General features: G+C 40.2%; 1 protein-coding gene across 3 annotated transcripts in view; it reads right to left on the bottom strand.

The window, feature by feature from the left end:
* CLCN4 (chloride voltage-gated channel 4) overlaps nucleotides 1-19,149 on the bottom strand; it is a 62,914-nt gene that overhangs the window by 14,420 nt on the left and 29,345 nt on the right. For 2 of the 3 annotated variants that reach the window (XM_078390374.1, XM_078390373.1), the window contains exons 9-12: nucleotides 15,487-15,673; nucleotides 13,260-13,658; nucleotides 10,195-10,411; nucleotides 3,507-3,597 (exon numbers count right to left, since the gene is read on the bottom strand). In XM_078390374.1, coding sequence (XP_078246500.1) covers nucleotides 3,507-3,597; nucleotides 10,195-10,411; nucleotides 13,260-13,658; nucleotides 15,487-15,673 — 894 coding nt within the window. Of the gene's footprint in view, nucleotides 1-134; nucleotides 3,598-10,194; nucleotides 10,412-13,259; nucleotides 13,659-15,486; nucleotides 15,674-19,149 lie in introns of those variants that run through there. The other variant, XM_020786776.3, reaches the window with a different exon arrangement.

The following is a 19,149-nucleotide window of genomic DNA, read 5'->3' as shown; positions in this document are numbered from 1 at the left end:
AATTACACTATGTTCCATGCCACAAACTGAGGCTTCCAGTAAGTCGGGCATCCGGGCTGGTCAAAAAGTTGTAAAATGTAAAAGAAAATGACATTTATATCTTTTAGAAAAAAATCTTTAAAGGAAATGTATACTGGGGATCAGGAGCTTTATTGCCATTTTTACTTTGTACTATACTTTTGCATTTTGTTTCAACAGAGGAGCAACGCATAAATAAAATACAAATAAGATCTATGAATAAAATAAAATGATAATAATGTGGTGTCTAATGTAACATAGGCAGCACCAACATTTATTGATATTTATTCAAAGTAAGTACCACATAAATGTAAGACCTGTTGTTAATGAGCATGTGCCAAGACTTTGTGCATACCGTGGTTAGTATGCACAATTTCTGTCTGCATATGTGAACTTGCAACTAAGTGTGTCAGTCTTTTTGTTAAATGTTTGTAATTCAGATGTGCAAAAAATAGATGTTCAAGAATGGGATTTTCATCAAGCTGCCCTGTGATAAGCAATATGGAAAAAAGAGAGATAATTATTAATGGATAATTCCAAGTGTATGGCCAAGAAGAAACAAGATTATTTGTTCTCAGCAAAATCTTTAATGCATTTTTCATAGCTGCTCTGGGAACTTTGGAGGTTGAAAGATCCAATATAAATAAATTTAAATAAGTAAGCAATGTTGTGCTTTTTTGTAATATAATAGTGGGCTAAAAAACTAAAACTAAAAAAAAAATTAACTAGCACACACATCAGTACTGTCAACTTGATCACTATATATCACAAGTTAATTCTGAAATACAGTATTTATCAGATTAATCTCTGCATCAATTTTCCTCTTCCTGTACTTAACGGCTGAGGCTGTTCACCCATGCATTATTACTTAGTTACCTGTAGTACGTCACTCCTACGTCTTGTTTGGCTTTTAGAAAACTTTATATGGAGAGATACAAAACGTACCATGTAGTAAAAACAAAATAAAAGAAACATTGGTTAGACTCCTATGCCTCCACTGTACAGGCAGCTGGATAATTTCCAGGCTTGCTCAAGGAGGTATCAAGTAATACTTTCTTATGCAAGCTCAGAAATCAGCCATACATTTATAAAATGGGTTACTGGGCAAACAGAGGGAATGAATAGAATTCTGCCCCTTGTTTTAAAACAGTGGTTCTTAACCTTTGTTACTCGGATGCTTTTTAATTGCAACTCCCAGAAACCCCAGTCAGGACAGCTGGTGGTGAAGGCTTCTGGGAGTTGCAGTCCAAAACTCCTGAGTAACCCAAGGTTAAGAACCAGTGTTTTAAAACACGGCTGCCTTTTTGGCTGGCCCAGGCAGCCTCATTTACCTGGTGGGCCAAATATTCCTACATTCCACTTTTGCAGGACCATGTAAAAATCAGGGAGTGGTTTTTCTGATGACTGGTTGAAATCTAGTAATGGTGAAGGTGAAGGGGGGCTATCATTATAGGTGATACTATAGCAAAGCATCATTTCCACTGGTTTGCTGTATTGCAAACAAGGAAGGAAGGACACAAGGCTGCTCATAGCAGTTCCATAACTTGACTCCACAGAGCTTCCTTGACATGGAAAATATATATATAAGTGCTCTGCTAAGGTGTCTATAAAGTTCTGTTCCTGTTGTCATCGCCATCATCCCACCCTTAAAAGTTTTGGAATCTGTCAGTTTTTCTCTCTTCTCAAAATCAGCAAAAAAAAGTTTGTGTTGCACACTTGGCCTTATACTTCAAGGAAATGAAATTCCATGACTGCCACGTACCAATATATTTTATATGCCACTGCAAAGCTGTCATAAACAGCTTTACTTTCCAGCCTACGTTTCCAGGTCTCTAAGGTCATGGATGTTGCTGTAGGGTAATTATTTGGCACAGTACACAGCATACCCACAAAGGCAGCAGAGATCATACAAATGCATAGATCAGCAAGTTTATCCACAAACCAGTTAAACTAGAGTATGCATCATATTGGTGGAGCGATAGTTCATTCAGATCAAAGTCCTTAACTAGAAAAACTGCTTGGTGTCTCTGTGTCTCTACTTCCTTAAATACCTGAGTATATTCTTTTGTTTCACATTTTGCTACTAGTAAACAACAACAACAATCTCATGAATGAAAACCCTTCTGTCTTTCTGTGAAGATACAAGATTTTTCATACAATCCCTGTGCCCAGGTCAAAGAGTGCAAAATTATCTTTTGATTTAACATAAACATCAGAACCTTCAAGCCAGTGCAAACCATTTCAAACTAATTCAATGAAAATAAATAAACGAAATTACAGAAGTGCCTTCATCATACAGAAAACATTGAGTTACAAGGTCTTTCTTACTATAAAAGCACAATATGAGATAAAACTAAATATGATGCAACCTTTGCATAGAGAATGAAGAAATACTATTCACTTTGATGGATACTAGTTAGGAGTTTTAAAAGCTGAATGAGAAAAATCCTCAAGATCCTTAACGGGGATCCTTAAAAAAGTAATGTGGCTATTTACAAGCTCCTTGTCCTGAAAAAAAAAAGGGGGGGGAAGGGAAGACAAAGTGAAAAACATCTAGGATTTGGTACTTCTGATATGTTGAAGAGAGAAGTTTAACAGGAGATCACATTATGGTGATTTAATCTTGAGAACTGAAGAAAGATGAAACTAGGAGTCCAAAACATGTTAAAGTTAGCTGAAATATGGCTTTGATTCTACACCATCTCTTATTTTCTACAGCAGATAGGAAAAAGCAACAGATTTCTTCATAAAATCATGTATTTCTTGAAAATATGTCAACATAATCCCTTAGAAATGTGAACTAAAGAGAAAAAATGACTCATTTCCAGTTCTCTTGAACACTGCATTTTGCATTTGCCATTAAATTCTACTTAATAATATTCTTGATATTTCCCCATGCCTCCTTATCATGTTGGGGGTGGTAAACCTCCATGTTCCCAACAGAACCCCTATTACACCTGTTAATGCACCAGCCAAGCAATTAATTTACTTGCTGAAGACTTATATATTAATCCATAGGGATCAAACTCCATGATAAGCTTCCCATATCCTAAACTATATTATTTTGATTCTATGCTGTCACATAATGAATTTTCTCCCTCTCAACAGTTTTCCAGTGACCCATGCAGGGAAGATAATGATGTGACAATAGTCCCAGATCATAAAGCAACTGCTGTTTAATACTGTTAGCTATGGGGATGTTGAACTGGATGGAAAATTTGCCATGAGAACAGCAATATGTAGCCCAGAACAAATCAGGAGAAATAATTTAACATTTGCCACCGAGCAGAGTTTCTGAAAAAATCTTGCCTTCTTCTCTCTCTAATGTTGCATTCTGTCATAAATTTTGGTTCTGCCCTGATATGGTTCTATTTATTTAAATCTCTGCAATTTAACACAAGAAATGAAGTGCTGTACAAAACCCTCTTCTATTAGTCCAGCAAATGTTCCTTAAAAGTTTAGATCCTTGCCTGTCCTCTGGGACCAACCTAGTTAAACATGATGGATTCAGGATCTTGATTTGCCATTTGAGCCATATGCCTTAACACGTCCTTTTTGGTTATAATGCCCAGAAGCCTCCTAGAGAAGAAGAGAAGGAAAGAAACAGAAAAGGTCATTAATCATGAGCTTGTCTCATCCATTTCTCAAGTTCCGCTTAAGGCAGAACTTCACTACAAAGCACAGAATAATTTTCAAAAGTGTTTCCCCCCCGCCCCCCAATTTCCTGGTTTTTATTTTTTAAGGCAATTGGGATTTTAGAAAGTCATGATTTCTACTAATGAGTATATAGTTACTGAAGAAAGCTTACCACAAAAGATTTATGATTATTTTAAGCAAAGTGTTCCATTCTATTTCTCCCCCATCTCCGGGAAAATGATAAATTACGTACTATACTCCTTCTGATTGCATACATGAACACAAGCAAAGCTGGTCCTTTAACAGACAAGAATTTGTTGCATTTGGCATCATCTTCTAGAAACTACACATAAGAACAATTTGGGACATTCAGGGCTAAAATCCAAATCCCAGTCTTGGCCTTAACCTACAGAGATTAAAGTATTTAGAATGATTTGTAGCCAAAGGTCTCTCTGAACTGTGACCTATGTATTGCATTAAATTAGAAAAATATTTCCTAAAAGTAAAGGTTTTTTTATTTTTTATTTTCTAAAAGTGTCTCTACATCCCAATCCCCACACCAGTCTAGATTCCTTAAAAAAAAAAAAAAAAAAGGATACGATTTTTCAGTAATTCATCCAGTTTACTATCCAGTTAGGGGTTTTTTTTCTGCTTCAGTCACAGGTTGTTACAACTGTGAAAATTCAAGCAGCAGAAAAGCTTGTCAACAGTAAACTAACATTCATTCATTCATTCATTCATTCATTCATTCATTCATTCATTCATTCATTCATTCATTCATTCATTCATTTATTTATTTATTTATTTATTTATTTATTTATTTATTTATTTGAGTTCTATCCCACCCATCTAGACCAAGGTCTACTCTGGGCAGTTTACAAATTTAAAAACAATAAAAGCAAAAACATATATTATAGGTCAGGCAAAGTGTAAGAAATTGAGATATGGCAGGAAGGAAAGCCTGCCCAAATAGGCAAGTTTTAAGTTTATTCCTGAAAACACCCAGAGAGGGAGCCAGGCGGATCTCCACTGGCAAGTTGTTCCAAAGGCGAGGGGCCACTGCTGAGAAGGCCCTGTTCCTTGTTCTTTCTTTCTGGACCTCCCTTGGCATTAGGCCCCTCAGCCACCGGGCCTGCTGGAATGAATGACTCTGGCAGAACAAGGAGGGAGAAGGCACTCTGCCAGATATCGAGGTCCTAAACCATTTAGGGCTTTATATGTAATCGTAAGAACTCTGAAATCAACGTGGAAATGAATGGGCAGCCAATGCAAGGCAGCCAGTGTGCGGGAAATATGTTGGTACCTTTTCACCCCTGTAAGAAATCTGGCCACTGTGTCAGTCTCAAAGGCAGCCCCACGTAGAGCGCATTACAGTAGTCTAATCTTGAAACTACGAGCACATGGACCAAAGTGGTGAGTGCCCCCATATCAAGATAGGGACGCAGCTAGGCAATCCGCCGGAGGTGGAAATGTACAGAATGGACCACTGACAACATTTGGGTCTCCATGGTGAGCGCCGGGTCCAGATATACACTCTAACTGCAAACCTAACTCTTGGTGCTAAGAGCCACCACCCCCCAAGGAAAGGGAGTTTCCCAGACAACTAATGTCTGGGACACCCACCCAAAGGACCTCTGTCTTGCCTGGATTCAGCCTCAGTCCATTCACCTGCATCCATTGCTGAATGGCCCCCAGGCAGCGCTCAAGGGACGAAACACCATCCACTGTTTCTGGAAAAAACAATGTAGAGCTAAGTATCATCAGCATACTGATGACACCAAGCCCCACAACCCCCTGATGACCCCTCCCAGCGGCCTCATACAGATGTTAAACAGCATTGGAGAGATAATCGAGCCCTGTGGAACCCCACAATTGAGGCTCCACGGGGCCAAGAAACTCTCTCCAATCTGCACTCTTTGGGGATGGTCCTCCATGAAGGAACGGAGCTAGGCAAGAGCCAGGCCACCAATTCCAACTCAGACAGCCTCCCCAGGAGAACACCATGGTCGACGGTATCAAAGGTGGCTGAGATATCGAGGATGACCAACAGAGACATTTTGCCCATCGGCTTCCCTCAGTAGGTCACCAAACAGGGTGACCAATGCTGTTTCTGTGCCGTGGCGCGGCCTGAAGCCCACCTGGAATGGATCCAGCGCATTGGTTTCATTCAGAAGAGATAAGAATAACCTTAAGTGTTTATTAAATAAAACCATAAACACTTCCAAAATTCTTTGGATTATCAAGGCTTATTGTACCAGGTCCCTGTTGCAAATTGTGCAGCTCTACAAATTATTGCAACAGAGACCAAATTATCTGGTTTTGAAAAGAATATATAAAGAAGGAATGCAGCACAAAATAAAAACTAGTAATTATTTTCTTTTCTAATCTTCCAATGAAAAGCACAGATTTTAATAAAATACTACAGATCTCACACTTAGACAATGCCTCCTCTCCTCCCTAATTTTGTCATGGGGACTGAAGAGTATATCTGGTAATGTGAACAAACTGGATCAAGGCGTGGTTTTATTCAAGCTCAGGCGTGGTACTTACAGAAACTCAGCATGGGTGTGCTTGCCTAGAGGACCATCTTCATTTGACTCCTCACAGCACACCTCACTGTGACCCCAGTCCCATTTTAAAACACATGCTCCAATATTTATGTTCCAAAATATACATGCACTTAAACAGCCCAGATTTTCAAAAGAGTATGTTTCTGTATATGTCTTTGTGTGTGTATGTGCATGCAGGCTTTTCATTTCAGAAGTATTACAATTGGCTTCTCTGCTGGCTCGAGAAGTAGGGTTTTTTTCCTCACAAAAATGAAGGTTTTACTGTATAGCAAAAAATCTTCTGACTCCTTGGACAGACAGAGTTTTCACAGTATCAGAAAAGTAAAAGCTACTGGATTAAGAGATGACTCCTTAATACCAACACATCTTCCACTTCAGCTATGAAATAAGCATCCCAAGCACTCAACCTTGAAAAATCTTCTTTATAATCAAGTATGTCAGTGTCTCCACCACCAGCACGGCCTGCCTTGTGCCTGCAGACTGGTCAGAATCCAATTTGAGCTTAAGAGGGACATACTCGACATTCCTCAGAAGGTCACTGTTTCACTTGAGTTCACTTCTGTCTCTTATTTTTAATTCCTCACCTTCCCAGTCAGATTCATGTCCAGTTTGTAGAAAAATAAAACTCTGTTCATTAACTTCCTGCATGTGTAAATTCATCTCATGATTTTCATAATCATTAATGATATATTGAAATCTGGCCTAAAAGCTCAAAACACAGGCAAAACATTTGCTAACGATGATATTCTGATAGCAGCCCTTCTCCTCAGTCAAACTTGGCTTCTGGACTAGCTTAAAATTAATATATATCTGGCACTTATTTATTTTATATATGTAGTTTACTTACACACCTACCCATCCACCCACCCACCCACACACACACACACACACACACACAGTAAGGGGGCAAATGTGTGGGCATGAGTTCAATTGGGAGTTGGGTGAGATTTTCAAACACATTGGTAAGAAATAACTTTTGAGAAACGTTTTTAACAGCACCAGCCCGTTTGGTCTCAACTAATGAACATGCATTAGAAGGGGCGTGGTGGCGCTGCGGGTTAAACCGCAGAAGCCTCTGTGCTGCAAGGTAAGAAGACCTACAGTCATAAGATTGAATCCATGCGACAGGGCAAGCCCCCATCGCTCATCCCAGCTCCCGCCAACCTAGTGGTTTGAAAGCATGCAAAATGCAAAATGCGAGTAGATAGATAGGTACCACCAAAGGTGGGAAGGTAACAGCATTCCATGTCTAGTCGCGCTGGCCACGTGACCATGGAAGATTGTCCTTGGACAAATGCTAGCTCTATGGGTTGGAAACGGAGATTAGCACTGCCCCCTAGAGTCGGACACGACTGGACAAATTGTCAAGGGGAACCTTTACCTTTACCTAATGAACATGCAAGCCAAGACCTACATACTAATGCCTGGTCACTAACAGCCTGTCCACACTGGCATATAGTCATGATATAGGGTTCCTTGATAGCACTGTTTAGCATGGATAAAAAGACCTCATTGGCTTGTATTTCTATTTAAAACAAAACATCCTTCACCTTTAAGAGCTTGCCAGTTATCTTTCTACCACAGGGCTAAGGCATGCAATCTTTTTAGGACAATTCATTGAGATACAAAATAGCTCTTCTCTGGAAGTTAAGTCATGGCAACTGGACTTCTTTCTTGTTTTAATAATAATAATAATAATAATAATAATAATAATAATAATAATAATAATAATAATAATAATAATAATAATAATAATAATAATAATAATAATAATAATAATAATAATAATTTATTGTCATTGTAAGTATATACACAGTATACCTATACAATGAAATTCACAGACACCCAGAGACCAGACACATGCACACACATAAAATTCCCCAAACACTCCCCACCCAATGTTGGGTTGAAACATCTCGCTACTCATCCAAGTAACTTCTTCAACCTGAGAAGAGTTGGTACAAGACTGAAGAAGCTACTTGGATGTCTCAACCTAACAAGAAAGAAGTCCAGTTGCCATGACTCGACTTCCAGATAACCTCATCTGGATCAGTGGTTCTTAACCTTTGATACTCGGATGCTTTTGAACTGCAGCTCCCAGAAACCCCAGCCAGCATGGCTGGTGGTGAGGGCTTCTGAGAGTTGCAGTCCAAAACTCGTGAGTAACTCAAGGTTAAGAACCAGTGACCTGGATGACTGAGAATCCTCACAGATAAATAACTCTTTGTTCTGACTTCATGGACGGGAACTTGAGTTAAAATAGATTGCACTGAAGTTAAGGACCTTTTAAGCACTGTCCAGATTGCACCAAATTTGACAGTGTAGACAGGCCCTTAGAGGACACACTTTAAATTATTCATCTCCCTCAAAAACAGGAGTATAACTACTAGAAGTACACCATGGGGCAGATGCAAGATAGGATCTAGTGGGTACATAGCTGGATGGTACACAGTAGATTGGCAAACATTTTTGACTTCCAATATCTACAATAACAACTACTAAAATGCTATTCCTGTGTCAGATTTTTCAAAAGGAATGCTAGGTAGAAAATTAGGAGTAGATTCAAGGACCTAAGTAAGAAGTTCCTGGACTCATTATTATTTCTAGGGTTGAATACATCCCTTCAATCTTACTGCCTTGCTGCCTTTCCCACTAATCTGCAGTTTAATCCAGGTAGTGGACCTCAGGGTTCCAAATGAGGAAAACGTAGACTGTCTAGGCCTGAGGTTTGCCCACACCTCATGCTGGGTAAGAGTAGCTTCCCATTTCTTCACCACACAAGTGTACTGGGAGTACGGTAAACTTTATGAACCAGAATTCAGCTCCAGCCAACATTTTCAGGGTCTGAATTAATTCCTAACTGTATAACCCACCTTCATAAGGATTAATTCACAATATTTTTTTAACAAAGACTTGAATTACAACTACATAAAGTGTTGTCTTGCTGTTATTTCCATTCTCATATGTATGTATTTCTTTCTCCATCCCTGTGTAACCTAATCTGCTGCTGCCCCTGCATCCATCTCCTCAAAGTAGATTTGCCTATGGAAACCTGAACTTGTTCCTTTCTGCCTCTCAGCCCTGTTCACTAGGCAAACATATTTTTTTTCCTAACATAATGGGGCTGAGCCAGCCAAAGCTAAGCACTATTAAGCCCAAGGAATTTATGTGGGAGACATTCAAACACATACTTAAATTCATCCCATTGGAATCAGGAATGGTAAAATGCTCAACTTTGGCGAGATCATGTCTGACAGCATCAGACAAGTTATCAGAAGTAAGCCCTTTGGATGCATTTCTGTCTGTTTGATAAGCAGCCCAGCAGGAAAACAAATATGTTTTGCACATGCAAATCCAGCCCAGCCAAGAGCTATGAAATGGGAGACAATGTTACTCATCCCTTGCAAATTAAGCCCTCCACAGTCAACCCACAACAAACCTGTCATATTATTTCTTTCAGCTGATTAGACTGAATCATCCTCCTCCTCATCATGTGCGGTCAAGTCAATACTGACTTATGCCAACCCTTTTCAGGATTTTCCAGGTAAAGAGTACTCAGAAGTGGTTTCCCATTCCATTATTCTGGGGGCACCCTGGGACTGTGCAGCTTGCCCAAGGCCACACAGGCTGGCTCTACTTGGAGGAGGCACAGTGGAGAACTGAACTCTCAACCTCTGGCTCCAGATACACACACCACTGAGGTATCCAGCCTCATTCAAGTAATTAGTTGTCTATTGTGGGAAAATATGGGGGTTTGGGAGAGTTTTTTTTTTTAAATCAGTAAGTCAATCCAAGAAGGCTGTCCAAAGTGATTGTGTACTACACAGAGACTTCAGTTCAGTTTTCTGATGGGAAAGAGCTGTGAAAATCAAATTCATTTCATGAGCAAGCACAACAGTTCACCCTTAAAAGGCTAGCATCCTAGCTAGAGGTCTTCTGTATGCTCATCTGTGCATATCTCTCTACTCACCCACTGCGTGTGACAAGACACTGTCTGAGACCAAGTTTTCTGAAAATATCAACCACTGTTTCCATTGGTGTGTGATCTGTCACAGTGAAGGGGCTCAGGTTGAGGATTCGCCGGAGCTTTAGCGGGTGAGGGCTATTTGCAGGAAGTTCTGGAGGCTCTTCAGTAAAATAGACAATGGAATTGCTGACTACACCATCCTGGCGCTGTCTTGCATTTTCTGTGTGGCAGAGAAATAAAGCAACATATGCACAAGCAAATGAAGATGCACATTATTTTTAGAGAGGAAAAAGTTGTAATCCAAATGGTCCTATGAATGGCTATAAGTTGTAGGAAAAAAAAAATCAGTCTTGGTACTGTAACAGAGTACTGGCCTGGGACACAACATACTCTGACAAATGCCTGGGTTTGCAATGTGGGCACCAGGTGTGGGTCACTCACATCTGCCATTTTAATCTTCCTAGAATGCAATACAGTGTTATGTCTTCCTGCTGCTCATCCAGGTTGCACCTTAGGCCATTTGATATCATTCCATACCTCACTACACTGTGAGCAGATCAAAATAGTGGTGGAGGCAAAGCCATTTTCTTGGGACTGGTGCTTTATTTATTTATTTATTTATTTATTTATTTATTTATTTATTTATTTATTTATTTATTTATTTAGATTTGTACCCCACCCATCTGGTCTATAAGACCACTCTTCATTCAGCACCACTGGACACTGGACTGTGACCAAAGCCAAAACCTGTTAGGGGCTATAGCCTGCTGGGAAGCCCATTACAAAGTCATTTGGGGTACATTGTCCAATTTTCTAGGAGTTTTATGTGTTAACGTTTCTGACTTGTGTAAAGTGTGTTTTAGGTGCAACAGCTAAACCACTGCAAGCTTCTCTCTCTCTCATCCTGTCACATATTCCAATTGCTTCTTTCACTTCCTGGTTCAACATATGATAGTTGAATCAGGAACCAATAAGAAGGCATGTGGACTCTCAGCATCAGCAGAGCAGGCATCAGCAGAGCAGGCCTGCAATTGCTAGGTGATATTAATTGACTTTAATTTGACCCCAGTTGGCTAAACCTAGTGGGTTTACTCAATTTTCATCCAAAATCCCAGATGGGGATCTCTGGATTTTTAGTGTTCCCCTTTTTCCCAGCCAAGCAGAAAGCTGTAGTTTCAAAGGAAGGTCAAATGGGGAAGTATACGCTTAATGCCTGCACTACTTGGTTTGAAGAACTGTTAAGTGGTATCCTATCAACAGCTTCCTCAGCTGTAACTGTAAAACCACAGCTTCAGTACAGCCTTCGTCTTTCCTTGCTTACATCTAAGAAAAACACCGAGCAAAATCCATCTGCCATGAACTTTGGGGACTCTACTAATGACAGGATACTGGTGCAAGCCTGATGAAGTGGGCCCTGATCCACAAAAGCGATCAGATTCTTTGATTTCTTTAGTAGTCTATAAAGGCATCACCTGTTCCTGTGTTTGTGAAGTGAAGTAGGAAACTGAAGTGTGTGACAGGACCGTCTGTTGTGGGGCCTAAACTGGAAAAACCATAGTTTGTTTGCAAATCAAAACTGGAAGCCTGCTTCAAGTCATCATTTCCTATTCTGCTTTAGAAGCAAGCTATAGTATGCATAAGCCACAGCTTTTCTAGTATGGACAAAACAGCAAATTATAACTTATCAGAAGTAATGGAATAAAGAAAGAGTGATGCAAGAATGCATGCACAACTCTAAAGATCAAGTCATGTAGCCAAATGATGGTTTGATAATCGTCTCTAAACTACAACTTCATGCTTGTTGTTAGTTTTGAAAACTGTTTTTTTTTTTTTAAGTCCTTGCGAAGGGGTAAGTGGAATTATTAGTTTTGGTAACAGTGCTTGTTTGGCTTCTAAAAAGTCCTCTTCATTAAACTGTGTTTTGAAGTATATATTATGGCTAGTCTGAACAGCTATTATTATGACCTTCTCACTCGAATATGTGCGTAGCAATCCTCTGAACAATTATTGCTGAAGGGTGTGCCCACAGAGGCTGATGACCTTTACCCTCTCTTTCCTTTTTCTTCCATTTCCAGTATATACAGGATGAAAGCTCAAGAACGTTGAGAGACACTCTAAAAATATCTCGTGTTCAAAATAAATCCTAACTAATGCTTACAATTTTTCTTCTTGATTGATTTAGGTTCCTACTGATCTTGAGGCCTTCAGTTAAATGCCTTTATTTTGGGAGCTCTCTCCCATCAGTCATGGAGCAGAAACCCATCTCTAACTTCTCATATCCAAAACAAACCATTTCCAGCACATTTCCGCTGTACTATTTTTCTTGTAAAACAGCTCTCTTTTTTTACATCAGTTGATTTAAAATTGCCAAATCCAAAGAGCCATCATCTTCTGACCAGCCTTCAAGGCCATATGTTATGGATTTATTGCTGTTTTCAGAAACATTATTAACTTTTGTCCTGTCTCCTTGTGATAAATGTGTCCTGTTTCGCAACTGCAGTGTGTTCGCCACCATTTTTTTGTGTACACATTTGCTGCAGCTCATATTAATCTTGCTGTAAACGGTTTGGCTGACTTGAACTAGGGAAAGCTGCCCATGTGAACAGGGGAAAAATAGAAGGTAGAAGGAAAGAAACATATATAAATTGATGATACATTTCTCTTTGATCAATGCTGCTTATGCAATATATCACAACATATTGCTTACTACAACAAATAATAACCATGCAGTGTGGTTATTCATGAAATAATTATGTCTGAAGAAGTGGACTTGTCCATGAAAGTTCACATTAAAACAACGTGAAAGCTCATATTTTTGTCTTCTTTTTTTTTTAAAAAAAAATTCTTTTGTTTTTGCTTGATATGAAATAATTAATCATTCTCTTTTTAAAAAATAATTAAAGAGATACAAGGGGACATGGAATGACGTTAGCATGGGATCTTTTCTTTAAAAGCTTTTGAACACTCTTTCACACCATTCACTTCTCGTTCATTTTTTCTTATGTGCCATGTGCAATAGTAACCATATGCCTGCAGAGTCAGGATGGAGATGTAAACTCATTACTCACTTATAGCAAGAATCAACTCCCGTCTCTGTGCAAAGCCAATAAGCCGCTCAGAGTCTTTAGAAACAACTACTGGAAAGCCATTGTAATCTGTTTCCTTAATTAATGTCTCCACATCTTCTACGGTCATACTGTCTTGGGTCAGGACCGAGAGGGGTGCCTCTCCACGTCTAGGCCTCATAACATCAGTAGCTAATGTTCGGTGAGTGAATTCATCCTTCACATCCAGAAATGGATAGCCATTCAAATGGATATGTGCCTCATAGATTCCTTCTTTACCAAAGGCATCAGCTACCCATTTGCTAGTTACAGCTGCTGCCATGAGAGGCACAATATACTCTAGTCCTCCTGTCAACTCAAACATGATCACAACGAGAGAGACAGTCATCCTGGTAACGCCACCTATGAAGACAGAGAAAGGTTTCCAATTAGCTGTGTAGCTTGAAAAAGTTGCTTTTTGCACTTTCCCCCCACTATACAAGTAAAGTAAACATACTTTACTTGTATAGGATCTGGCCACTTTCCCTTGTTGTCCATCCTGGTGGCAGATCCTATACAAGTAATTCTATATTGCTTGTTACTTGATTACACATGAGCCATATATCTTGGTTTTCCAAAGGTTTGCAGCTAGGTCATTTTGATCCATTAATGATTGTCAAAACAATAGGCTTACCTGAGAATCACAACAAGAATAGTCATAATGGTTATTATGACTAATAACCTCATGGCACAGTGGGTGAACTGCTCTACTGCAGCCAAAACTGAGCTCACAACCCAGGGTTCAATCCCAGTTAGCCGGCTCAAGGTTAACTCAGCCTTCTGTCCTTATAAGGTTAGTAAAATGAGTACCCAGCTTGCCGGGGGGGGGCAGTGTGTAGCCTGCTTTAAGCACTATGGATTGGTATATAAGCAGCAACCATTGGTTTTTGTTTTTTTGTTTTTTGTTTGGTTTTGTTTGGTTTTTTGGGTCATGGGGATTGATCCACTCTCTTCAAGTTAGTGTCCTTGCTCAGGTGAGAAATTTCAGGGATAAGAACAGATCTGGACAAGTTTTAACATGTCATTATTCTTAATAATAATTAGGCTCAAATTTTAAAAATTAAATGATACGGAAAGATAAGCCACTAAAGATCAAACGAGACAGCAATGGCAATCTGCAAACAAACAATAACCCCAATCCCTGCAATTAACCTGGTCCCCTCCCCCATGAGATTTCCGCAGAAATGCATTCATCAGAAATCAGACTTGCAGATCTTCACAAATTATTTCTGTGACCAATCAGAAAAGATAGCATACTGAAGAAATGTAGGTGAGAAAAATAAAAATTTGACATCATTCATCACTTATGGGAACACCACTTTGAAAAACGTGCTAAATGTATTGTCTAGCTTGACCCTGGTCTTGTAGGCATGGAAAAGTAATTTAAGCTAATAATTTGGAGCAAGCAAAGTATCCAAACTGAAAACAAAGATCGGAATGCAACGTTCAGCTTGACTGTTATTCTTTGAACTGCAAGCTCTTGCAGTCATAAGGGATAAAATGTCCAATTTTACCATTTCACTAGTGCAAACAATGAAATTAAATACTAAATACATTTACAAAGACAGAAAGAATCAAGCAAAGGTTAAAGGTTTCTCCCCTGCTAGGTGAAAGTATGTATTTTAAACTCCTGAATAGAGATGGGGGTATTCGTATATGAATATCCCCGCACAGGTGTTGATAATGAGGGTCCAGCCACATGGGCCAGATGGTCCATTCGCTGATCCACTGCTGTTGCAGGCACCGTGATCCTTCCAATGACTTCAGAGCTCGCAATTGGCAAGCGACTCTTTGAACTGGCAGGGAGGCTTGTTGTCCCGCCTCCTCCCAGGAGTGGTGAGCCAATCGCAAGCTCCGGAGTCCACGGAAGGATTGCAGTGCCCACGGCAGCGACAGATCAGTGAGTGGACCATCCAGCCCCATGGGGCTGGACCCTTGCTATTGCCACCTGTGCAAGGATATTTGTATACGAATAACCCCATCTCTACTCCTGAACAAAAGGACAAATACTATGAAATGGTGAAACTTCTCTGACATGACAAAATCATCAAGATAATCCACAGTTTATGAATGCAACCTCATAAAACAACTCTATAAGCCACAACAACTATATTCACAAATGAGGAATGTAAAAACTAGCGATGCGTTTTAGCATCATGTGTCATGTAACAATGAAAATTACACATCGTACCTAAACAGGCTGCAGCTCCCACCATGGCATAAAGTCCTGGGGTAACACAATCGGCTCCTGGTCTACACCAGTTCCTGAAGATGATCCAGTCATGATGATGGTAGGCCAATTGCTCCACTCCTATTCCAACTATTCTACCAGCTATGGCCCCTACAGCCATGCTGGGTATAAAAAGGCCTGAAGGGATCTCAAATAAGAAAAAGACAAGTAAAAAGTTAAATGCTCAACAGCTTAACTACATTAAATGAAGGCAGCTTCATATCTTACTTCCAAAGTATGACTGAGTAGCCGATGTATTACTTCAAACATCTATCAAAGTTTAGCTGTGCCAGATCTGTGTGTCATATCCAGACTTGTCCTGACTTCAGGAACAGCTCCATTTCCTGTCCCCTTGGCTGTCTGGCCAGAATCACTTCGAGTCTGAGGACCACGCTGGGCAAAGTATCCTTGGAGGTATCTCCTAACACATGCCTATTTCTAGCAGACAACCAGGAAAGAGGGGAGAGCAAGCAGAGAGAATGCAAGTGGCATTCTGTAGAGTTTTCAGTACTCTTATTTTCAGTACCTGTTGCCTCCAGAGTTACTGGAGAACATTTAAAGATACAGGTTAGTCCAGTGCACCTGCCTGCCTTCCAATTGTCACTGATTTAAGGATAACTGTGTTCCAAATCTAAGAAACAGGAGGTAGATCCGTTATTCAGGCAAAATAATATTCTTCAACATTCCTACTGTACTTTCTTGTCCTCTGGCTCTTTTTTCCTTGCTCTTTAATGTTGCCCGTGAAAACTGGATTTTTCCAGTTTCCAAAACATCTAAACATAGGAGTTAAGGTTTCATTCAATGTTTTAGCTTTGCCTAGCTTCCTTTAATTAATTAGCTCTTAATTTATCTCTTGGTGCTTGTTCAGACCACTTTTTTCCTTTTGGAGAACACAAAATATCCATGTACTTTTTCCCCGCTCAGTGGTAAAACCTGATCATGATTTATGAACTATGAGTATGAAGAGTGTATCATCACCTATTTTAAACATCTAAATATGAGCTCTTGTCATTGGGTGTATATTTATAGCTCTATTACCATGCCCTTCTATACGGTTTAAATTGGATGTGAATTACGTGTCAAACATGGCATAAAAATGTTAACAAGGAGCTAGAGTTTTCACAGGTGAAATCAGGCAGTTCATTCCTACATCCCACTTGTCAAGAGCTTTGTGAATTACTGCCTTCCTGCTCTGAAGTGCAATCAAGCCATCAGCCACTGAAGCAATAGCAAGAGAACAGTGAAACGAAGACATCCGTCACTCCACCTGTCGACTCCAACTCGCATGAGGTAGACGACTTACTTTAAAATAAACCTACTTCTCTGGCAAAGGCACACACAGACACAGAAAGTCAATTCAAACAAATTTCTGAAAAAGCAACTACAGTATGTGAATTTTTTAAAAAGACTTTGAAAGACTTAAAGGCCACAAGCAGAGATGGCTTTGTTGGTCTTAAAAAACTACTCCAACCTTCTTGCTGAGATATCAGAACAATAACAAAGGAATCAAAAAGTCTGAAAGCTTTCAAGATCACATATCTTTTTGTCCAGCAAGAAGTTACAAAAACAAGCAGGGAAAACCCTGGCCTCAGGGACACCGAGTCTGTACAGTGTCTTGAGATGTTCCAGAAGGTTGGGACATGGATTTACCCGGTGCCATGTTGAGGCCAGAGTGGATGCTGTGTCCTGCCAGTGGCAGCCGGGAGACAAGATGGCGGCCACCACATGGAGAGTGGCAAAGGGGCCTGGGATGGCCCACACCTAGCTTGATAGCACCACCCCCTACGGGGATTGGCCGGTGTAGGGCAACAGGTGTGGGGTTGCTTGCCAGCAGACCTGAGAGATGGGGTTTCCAGTTTGGTCCGCTGGCAGTTTAAAGAAGGGGGAGCCGAGGCAGGGAGCCTCTGTTCGCCGGAGTGTAAAAACCCCTGCCCTCCCACCCTAGTTGGTTGCATTACCTTCCTATGCTCACATGTTGATTTAGTTGTTACTTTGTTGGGCTTGCTAGTTTTGGACAGCAGGCGGTGACCTGCATGTCTGGGTGACAGAGAAATCCCCACATGGGAACCTGCGCAGAGGGCTTGGATCTGCCCCAGCTCAGGGGAGAGAGATTTGCCTCCACCCTAGGAGGCAGGGGAGCGACAGGGTGACTTATATCCACGTGGCCTCCTGAGGAAACTGCCACCCCGGAGGTCTCTCAAGGAGACAGTGGATTGCATCGGGGAGCATTCGAATCCCCCGATGAGGTGGATCCAACCCAATGCTTGGCCAGGACGACTGCTGCTTTGATCAAAGTTGTGGCTCCTTTTCTTCCGATTATGTTGTGTGTGTTAGTTAATTCAGGCCCAGCCAGCTCCGCAATAGGCCACCAAGAAGAACAGATTCAAGCGGCATTTACTGCATGATGCAATAGTACTCAATTTCACCCAGAGTAACCCTCAGGCCTGCTGGAAGCTGGAACAGTATCAAATGTTATGTCCTTCATTTTCTCCAAATACTTCTTAGATTTGGAACACATTTTCCCCAAATACTATTTATTTATTTATTTATTTATTTATTTATTTATTTATTTATTTATTTATTTATTTACTTACTTACTTACTTACTTACTTACTTACTAACTAACTAACTAACTAACTAACTAACTAACTAACTACCACAGCATAACTCAAGAGCTGTTTCCTTGTCATGTGGCTTAGCTTTTTGTACTTGAGACAGGATCTCTAAGACAGGGGAAGTGAAAGCAAGCTTCTATCCCCTGCACAGATTCCCCCCTGTATTGCTGATCTCTCCTGCTGGGAGCGCAAAAGGCATGTGCATAATTTCAGTGAATAATAGTTCTAGTCCCAGATCAGGGGAGCAAATTTTGAATCAAGCAAGTACTGTCTCTTGGTTTCTTATATTGCAAGTGGTTCATTTTTTTCTCCTTCAAATAGTGAAAGTACAGGCCACTAAACTGCATTTGAAACATTGCTACAATCCTTAGAAAATATCCAGTGGCAGCTGGCTTCAAAACTGTATGAAATATTAATTGAATCCCACTATGGCTGTAAATTAGGCCCCAAAATGGTTTGGTAAAGTGATTTGAGGATAAGCATATCTGATATAAAATGGCCCTTTCTATAGAACAAGGATCCTCTTAGATCAATTTCTTCCAAATTTAAGGAGTACTGTATTGAACTTCTGCACAGGTGATATTTTACACCACTCCATTTGAGTTATATCAATTAAGAAGTCAGTTCAACCTGTCAGAAGAAATGTGAGAATATCAGTACATACTTTCATATATGGTGGACTTGCCCTCCAATCCAGTTGTTAAGAATTTTTATAGAAATAGAATGATTTACAGGGGCAAAAATTATAAAGTTTCCAGATGCAGCTCTTCTGTCATTTTCAGGCAATAACAAACAGCAGTTGTCGTAAGTCAGAATTGCCTTGACAGCTCACAATGATTATAAACTGGCTGGATAGTTCATGAAGTTACTGTATGTATCTGGCTCAGAGTCACAGGTTGGAGTTTGATTCCCCCACTGTGCCTCCAGGGAGAAAAACCAGCTTGCGCAGCCTTGGCCGAAGTGCAGAGTCCCAAGATGCCCCCCAAAGAAGGGAATGGTAAACTGCCTC

The sequence above is a fragment of the Pogona vitticeps genome, chromosome 3 (assembly GCF_051106095.1).
Source record: "Pogona vitticeps strain Pit_001003342236 chromosome 3, PviZW2.1, whole genome shotgun sequence".
NCBI classification, from domain to species: Eukaryota; Metazoa; Chordata; class Lepidosauria; order Squamata; family Agamidae; genus Pogona; species Pogona vitticeps.
The sequence above is the reverse complement of the archived record's forward strand: the minus strand, read 5'-3'. Positions and strand labels throughout refer to the sequence as shown.